The 8,416-nt window shown below is 34.0% G+C and overlaps 1 protein-coding gene across 1 annotated transcript; it reads left to right on the top strand.

Annotated features, from left to right (window-relative positions):
- Positions 1 to 947: 947 nt before the first annotated feature.
- On the top strand, positions 948 to 5,541 carry LOC137949975 (guanine nucleotide-binding protein-like NSN1). Its single transcript, XM_068796277.1, has 10 exons — positions 948 to 1,044; positions 1,646 to 1,695; positions 1,774 to 2,015; positions 2,311 to 2,416; positions 2,507 to 2,680; positions 2,804 to 3,018; positions 3,358 to 3,622; positions 4,222 to 4,401; positions 4,713 to 4,924; positions 5,057 to 5,541. Exons 2-10 carry the CDS (start codon positions 1,677 to 1,679, stop codon positions 5,378 to 5,380), a joined length of 1,737 nt encoding a protein of 578 aa, XP_068652378.1. The 5' UTR covers positions 948 to 1,044; positions 1,646 to 1,676; the 3' UTR covers positions 5,381 to 5,541.
- The last annotated feature ends 2,875 nt before the right edge of the window (positions 5,542 to 8,416 follow it).

Raw genomic sequence — 8,416 nt, forward strand, 5'->3', positions numbered from 1 at the left:
ACAACACTCTCCTAGACAATAACTTCTAACACACTAAGCCCACATTATTAGTATGTTTATATTGTTGAAACAAATATAGAAGTCCTTATTCAAATTATTAAATTTAAATGTCCTTTCTTTGCTACTATTTGTGTGATATCTTCATAATGCTTGTTCAAGTTCACTTTGTTTCTATCTGCACTTTTCTATACCCATCTTTAAGGCTATGTTTGGAACATAAAAAGTGGAGAGAAAAAGAAAGAGAAAGAGAAAAGAAAAGAAAAGAAAAGAAAAAAGGGTTTTTTTTCTTGTTCGGATGCCCATGGAAAAAAAGAGAGAAAATGGAAGAAAAATATAGTTTCTCTTGTTTGGATACACGTGCAAAATGAAAAAGGAAATAAAATTACTAATATTTAATTTTTAATAATTAAGATTTTCTCTAAATTTTCTATTTCTTTTTTTTCTCCCTAAATTGCATAATTTTGTGAGAGAAAATTTATTAGCTAAGAGAGAAAGTGATTTTCTCTCTTATTTTCTTTTCTCTCAATAATTCTTTGTTGCCCAACAACAGAAAATACCTTTCTCTCTCATTTATTTTATTTTATTTTATTTTATTTTTTGTGGGTTCCAAACAGACCATATAATCTTCTTTTATTAGTATTTTTCTTTCTTATTTTTATTTGCTTTGGCGTTAAATATGTTTCTTTTTATTATTAAAAATCTGCAATTGATTTCTAATAAAAGGTATATGAATAATTTTCAGTAAATTAAAAGGGAAGCTGGTCTTTAGTTGAACAACCCGGATATATGGATTTTGTTTAATCATATTTCAAGAGTATATACTATATTTTCATTGTTACATTGTGAATATACATTTTAAAGTCTTAGGGGTATCTAAGCAATTATGTAATTTTTCAGGGTATATATATAATTAATCCTAAAACTAAAACCCTAAACCGCGTCCCAGGCTCCACTACGCCGAAACGGAGCCTCGTCTCCCTGTCCTCTGTCTTCTGCATAAAGCAATCTACTCCACCCTAATTACATTCCTAGTGACTTCATAAGGTAAGAACCAATTGTGTTCTTGTATATACGAATGTTAAAATTGATCCCCGTTTTCTATATTTCCCTTATCCATGTCGATTGGTTTCTCTTTTTTTTTTTTTTTTTTTGTTGCTTTCTTGGTCCTTTCCCTCCTCTGGAGCGAATGTCATGGCATGAGGCTGTTTCCTGGCGCTCTAGATAAATAATATTTAAGAAATTCGAGGATTTTATATTGTGGTCTGCTTCCCAAATTTCTGATATTTATCTTACTGTGTTTTTTAAGGAACTCTGATTTTGATCTTGTAAGCCTATATTCGCTTGTTAAAATTCATTTACTGGGATGATTACCTTTTTCATTTTTCACTTTGCTAATCTCTTTATTATGTTTCAACTATTTTTGTTCCGCTAAGCTGATAATAGATCCGGAATAGTGCGATATTGTATGCATGAGTGTCTTTTTGGTTGTCTAGTTATAAGTATGCTAATTGGTAATTGGGCTTTCTGCGGTTATCATCCCTGTCCGGGTTTTCTGAAAATTGATTGCTACAATGCAATCTTAAGTTCTCGTATAGGCTTGTTTCTATCGTCCAACTATGGACTGACACCATTAATATATTTGTAGACCGAGATCTTGAGTTCCGCCGGAAGCAGCAATGGTGAAGAAAAGCAAAAGTAAGTCCATATTTTCCTTTTTCTTTTTTTTATTATATGTATCACAATATAGTACTCATTTTGTATTTTGTAATGTAGAGAGTAAGAGTAAGAGAGTGCCTTTGAAGAAAAAATATAAAATTATAAGAAAGGTGAAAGAACACCACAAGAAGAAGGCTAAAGAAGCGAAGAAGCTTGTCACTGGAAGAAAAAAGGTTGAGAAAGACCCTGGTATCCCTAATGACTGGCCTTTCAAGGAACAGGAGCTCAAAGCTCTTGAAGCACGGAGAGCCCGTGCCATTGAGGAGTTAGAGCAGAAGAAAGCTGCAAGAAAAGAAAGGGTATAATTTTGTTTCTTGGCCTTCTGTATTTTGTTCATATGCTTATTTATTTTCTGGGCTTTACGGAATCTAATCATGGACCTGGGGTGAGATAAGATTGAATCATTTACATTTCCTCTTTTCATAGAATTTGTGGTTATTTATCTTTTGTTGTCTGAGTTTTCACTTATTTATTTTATGTTCAACTGGGAAACTCCTGGTTTACAATGTCTATGTGATCTAATGATTAGCTATATCTATGTATAAGATAGCATTTATGTTTAATGTCCTGATCGCTAGCATTCTGTATCTGCAGGCTCAAAAGAGGAAATTGGGTTTATTAGAAGATGATGGCGAAATGGAGGCAGTTGAAGAGGATAAGATTGCAAAAAAAGATGCACTAGTAATCAGTAAAAGCCATGGTATTCTGCATATGAATATTAGTAAATAATGTTATTTTTTGTTTTGGTTTCTTAACTATGTTGAATAAATTCCTTTTATGTATTGTTCAGATAGTTCTGAGAGGACTTTTTTCAAGGAGTTGGTGAAGGTAATCGAAGCGTCCGACGTCATTCTAGAAGTTCTTGATGCACGAGATCCTCTTGGATCCCGTTGTGTTGACATGGAGAAAATGGTGTTCCAGGCAGGTCCTGAAAAGCGTCTTGTATTGCTTCTCAATAAAATAGGTAATCACATGCAACCTATGTCTCACTGTTTTAGTCCTTATTTTCTCATGAGTCTATATGTATTGTCTTTGGCTTGATTTTACTTTCTAAGAAATGTCTTTGTCTCATTTTTACTAAAATTAGATCTTGTTCCTCGAGAGGCTGTCGAGAAGTGGCTCAAGAATCTTCGAGAAGAACTGCCTGCAGTTGCATTTAAATGTAGCACTCAATTGCAGAGATCGAATTTAGGTTGGAAGTCCGCCAAAGCTGCAAAATCTAGCAATTTGTTGCTAACTAGTGACTGCCTTGGGGCTGAAACTCTTATAAAGCTGCTCAAGAACTATAGCAGAAGCCATGAGGTATTTGGCTTATTAGTGGGAATGAAGTGGCTTATTACATGTAATCCGTTTACTGATAAAACCAGGTCCCATAAATAGTGATGCATAAGATGTACTTACCATAAACCATGTTTTGCCATACATTTGTTTTTTTATTTAATTTTGAGCAAGTAGCTGTATCTATTCAAATATCAATTTTTCGTTTGTCACAGCACATTAATTTACAGTTTCAGTCTTAAATAGTATAAATGAAGTTAAACTGTTACATTATTTTGTGCTAAGATGTTTTGTGGATTATGCATCATTTTTCTTTCCTTATTGAAAGATATACTCCATCTGATTCACTTCAATGTCTGGCAGCTTAAAAAGTCCATCACTGTTGGTGTTGTTGGACTTCCTAATGTTGGCAAGAGTAGCCTGATTAATAGTTTGAAGAGATCTCATGTTGTCAATGTTGGAGCTACACCTGGACTGACAAGATCAATGCAAGAAATTCAATTAGATAAGCATGTAAAACTACTTGATTGCCCTGGGGTAGTGATGCTTAAATCTGGTGAAAGTGGCATATCCATTGCATTGCGCAATTGTAAAAGAATAGAGAAATTAGATGATCCCATTGATCCAGGTAGCTTATGGATTTCTTTCTGTTTTTTCTTCTTTTATTCTTCTTCTTTTGCTCTTATCATTATTATGGTCGTCGTTGTTGATAATATCATTCTTTGTGCTATTATTGCTACTATTATTATTATTGTCATTATCATCTGTAGTTGAAGTACTGCTGTATTTTATGGTCTTATTGACCCAGATATTCATTGTAATACTTCGTCGACTTTGTAAATAAAACATTGATAAATTGAAGGGTTGTTTCTGTGTACACAGTAATGGTTGGCAGGTTTCTGTGTTTCTTAGATTTACTAGCTAAAGTGTCCTCAGGTCAGTGTTCACATGTATCTGACTGCTTTACTGGTTACTTACCTCTTTAAGTTTATATTCTGCTTACATTCAACATAAAATTAATTCTATCATTATGAATTTGTTATGGTTAGTCAATATTTTTTTTGCATCTACTGGAACACATCTTTTTTTTTTTTTCTTTGCATTTACTCTTGGGAAAAAAGAGAGAAAAAAGAATTGACACAGCAATTCTCTTATGCTCTTATGGCATCTATTCATACCATTTGCTGATGCCCTTAATATTGTCCTGACTGCTATGGTATCATGCAGTTAGAGAGATTCTTAGACTTTGCCCATCTGAAAAGCTGATGTCACTTTACAAGTTGCCAAGCTTCAGTTCAGTGGATGAGTTCTTGCACAAAGTGGCTACTGTTAGGGGCAAGCTTAAAAAGGGTGGGATTGTAGACATTCAAGCTGCTGCAAAGATAGTGCTGCATGACTGGAATGAAGGTATATCATTTCTTGGTTTCTTGTGTGGTGTGTTTTGTTTGTGAAAGTCAAGGTCCCTTCACTTTCTAACAGGACTCTGTCAAACACACAAAAGTCTATGAGTTATATCGGTTGCTTGTGTTGTATTAGTTGTTACAGTTGGTACTTTTCTGCTGGTCATTCCATCATTGGAGACAACTCCGTTGATAAACTAATTTTATTTCTGTATTGGTCATTTCATAATTGGAGACAACTCAGTTGATAAGCTAATTGGATGCTAAGTTAGTGAAACATGTTAAAATTGTCGATCCGATGATGATTTCGATGTTCAGGTAAAATCCCCTATTATACACTGCCTCCAATCCGAAATCAAGGGGAGAAGTTGGAGTCAGCCATTGTGTCAGAATTGGGGAAAGAATTCAGTGTGAATGAGGTCTACAAGGAAGAATCATCCTTCATAGGCAGCCTTGTGTCTATTGAAGATTTTCGTCATGTAGAAGTTCCTTCAAATTCCCCCCTTAATATAGATGAAAAAATGCTTGAGGTTAGTTTTCTTCTTGTGCATCGTTTTGATTCCTGCTGCTGAAGCAAGTATCTCGTTCATTTTGTCATAAAGTTCACAATTGATTGATGTATTTTATCATTTCCATTCTGGATAATGCGGGGGCTGAAGCAGCTGCACCAAGAAGATCAGTTAATGGCCTCTGATGAACCAGAACCAGACACTTCTGATGCTAAAGCCATCTCTAACAGCAGCGGACAAAATGACAAACTTTACACAGCTGAAGGCATACTTGATCCACGGAAGAGGAAGGCAGACAAGAAAAGAAGAAAAGCTCAGAAAGAATCCATGATGGATGCTGACTATGACTTTAAAGTAGATTATGTGAAAAAAAGGAATACAGATGATGCAGATGAAGTAGATGATGACAAAAATGATGATCATGATGTAGCAAGTGGTGAGGTGCCAATGTCTGGTGTTGAAGTAGAAGGGCTGTAGAGAGTGCCTTTATTATAAACTAGAGCTTTCAAGAGTGGGGAAGCGTCCACCTGCTCCAGACGGTTTAAAATGGCCGAGGGTGTCAGTGTACTAAGTTGCAATTTTTTTTTTAAAGCTTATCACTTAAAATGAAAGAGATTCTTCCTGGTGATTTCATTCAACGTGCATGTGTTTGCTTTAACTTTTCAGGTGATGTTATCAAGCATGGACCGCCTCAATTCAGCCGGGTATACGAACCCAAGAGATGTAAAATCGGCTTACTTCTGCCCATCCTGGACTTGTTCTAACATGATCCATCTTTTTCATCATTAGGGACGATCATGCACTAATTTGATGTCAAATCACCATAAAATATTATCCTTGTATGGTCCATTGGATAAGGGTTGATAATTGGGTTTGCTATTAACTTGATCCCCTCTTAATCTCACTTCCTTTGATTTTCGAAATTGATCTGATTTTTATATAATATATGCAATTCTTTTACAGTAGACACAATTGCATTAAACAGTATTTGATGTATTTAGCCACTTTAAATAATGCATATTTTTTTACACACTTGGGAGGTTTTATTATAAGAGAAACTCATCCTAGGGGTAAAATCATAATTTTGAGAGAAATCAATAAGCCTAGAATTTTTTTAATTATAATGTAAATTCTAGATATTCTAATTTTTAAACATAGTTTAACAAATAATTGCTTTGAAATTATTTTTATTATGGGAAACAAACCCGATAGACCCCACTTGTGGGATGTCATATTTGGGATCATACTCACTCATTGGGGGATACCTCATTTACCTAGAATTAAGATTGGGTAATTTTTTTGAGATAAATAAGGAATCCAATTTAGAGTTAGATAGGTTAATAAACTACTAAACTCTATATAAGCATATAATGAGGACGTTACGCTAATCATCTATTAGAGTTTACCCCATCGTGGAAAGGACCTACCATCAAGGAACAATCGCAAAATCAAATTAGTAAACTTCAAACATTTGAAAGAACTTTTACAACGAGATAAATGCCCTTATTGTTTTTTTTTTAAATTTAAAAAATGTTATTAATTCTTATAAATTTAGAATTACTATTGGAACAACAATTGGTATCCAAGCCCGATTTATTAAAATTTCTAATTTTGTAAATTGTAGTGGGAGTTAATTTTTTATAGTTGGTATTTGATTAAGATACCTACATTTTTTAATAAAATGACCTTAAGTATTAAATTGGAATTAATTTTTTTATTTTTCTGTTGGGTTATTTTCGGCTATCATTGATTGATTTTGGCTGGCCAGGGGCCAGGCGTCGGAGGGGAAGGGCAACCGTGGCTAGCGGCTGGTGAGGACTAGCTAGGCTTGGCTAGCCGACGACTCTCAAAGAGTCAAAAAGAGCTCGACCTGTTATTGTCGAGCTTCTTTTATTTTTTCTCCTCTGGTCAACCATGACACATCAAAAATCAATTCCTCGGCCACTGGTTGCCACTGACTGGGTAGAGAGTTTGGAAATGCCACTAAATTTTTTTGACGACAATAAATTAAAAGAAATGTTGCTATCATCGGTCAGTGGTCGCTAATAGGGTATTCAGATTATTCTTTGGAGGACAAAAACCATAGCCAAGGCAATTATTCGCTGTAGTGGCACCTTATTCGTTGGCTGAGACAAACCCTAACTAGGGTTCCTCTCCATGAGCTAGCCCGATCCTCTTAACCCGGACAGAACTGGTCGAGTCTTAATATTTGGTTCAACTTAAAGAAATGAGGCAAGTTCAAGGTCTTTTAAAGCCAATTCTCATATTATTAATCTAGTTCAGATCCTATGAAATTCACTTTTTACATAAAAAGTCCCTTTATACTATAAATAGCCAAGTTAAGGTACATGAACTGATTTAGTTAGTAATAAATTGGTTTAGGCTGGAAAATGCTGGTTGAGCCCTTAAATGGCCCATTTTTATCAAAATTGTGATTTTTCGGTCTGATGCAAAAACTATAATTTTATTAATTTATTTTTAGGTTAATTAATTAGTGATTCAATGAAAATTAGCTCAAACCATTATTTGCTTTGATCATTGGTTCAATAAAGCATATAAATTTTTTATGCTCAAAGATTTGTTTTTGAGATTAGTTTTCTATGAACCTGTTCAGTTTAGGCTAGAAAATTATGTTTTAACCAAATTTTGGGATTTCAATTAGACTATAGAAAGATATTTTAATATATTTTATTTTGTTTTGAGTGAGACTAGCTTAAGACAATTGTGTGTAGTTCGTAATGAATTAGAGTGGTTTAGGATCAAAGAAGCCAATTCAACCCCTCGTAGAGTTATGTCTGATCCAAATCTCTTGGGTTTTGGTTCAAGGAAAGGCCACAATTTTAATTAATATATTTTGAGTTACTTAAATTAATCCAAATAATTTGGTTCAAATCGGTTTGAGAAACTATATGGAAAATGTTATCTGATTAAATATTTATTTTGAACAAATATTCAAGTGTCCATATTTTTATAGTTTGTGCATATGCTTGGATGTTATACTTATTAAATATTTTTATTAGAATAATTATTTTAATTGAGCCTAAAATTGAGCCAAATTATTTCATCATATTGGTGAATGTGACATGAATGATTAATTTTACTACTTTAAAGATCAAACATTGTTAGAATATATGAGTAAGCTTGGGTGGCATTGAAGTAAATACTTTATAATCTTTTGGCTTTTATCCTCACCTATTGGGGTGAAGGGCATGGATGTAATTCTTACTCCGTGACATCTATAAATAAAGGTTAAGGGGGAAGATTAGGTATTTACTCTATCTAATCCTCAACCCACTTTTCTCTCACGTAGTCTCTCCTCTTTTTTGTCTGAGCTCTCTCTTTCCTTCTCTTCTTCTTCTTTCCTCCTTTTAACCCAAGTTACGAACACTACAACTATGGAATTCTGCAAACAATATGGTATCAAAGTCGTGATTTGATTTCAGGATTCCATGAATATATTTCCTCTCCTTGCTCAGTTGATCAAAAGATACATTGGTGAAATCAATGTAGCAG

Source organism: Aristolochia californica, unplaced genomic scaffold (genome assembly GCF_029961685.1).
Source record: "Aristolochia californica isolate CCGP_79_NKW_82.1479 unplaced genomic scaffold, dmAriCali1.0.hap1 SCAF_1, whole genome shotgun sequence".
Lineage (NCBI taxonomy): Eukaryota > Viridiplantae > Streptophyta > Magnoliopsida > Piperales > Aristolochiaceae > Aristolochia > Aristolochia californica.

Excerpts from the sequence above, each read along its gene's own strand:
- LOC137949975 (XM_068796277.1), top strand. Across the intron at positions 3,019-3,357 it reads ACTATAGCAGAAGCCATGAG|CTTAAAAAGTCCATCACTGT; the intron begins GTATTTGGCTTA and ends AATGTCTGGCAG. Across the intron at positions 4,925-5,056 it reads TAGATGAAAAAATGCTTGAG|CTGCACCAAGAAGATCAGTT; the intron begins GTTAGTTTTCTT and ends GGGCTGAAGCAG.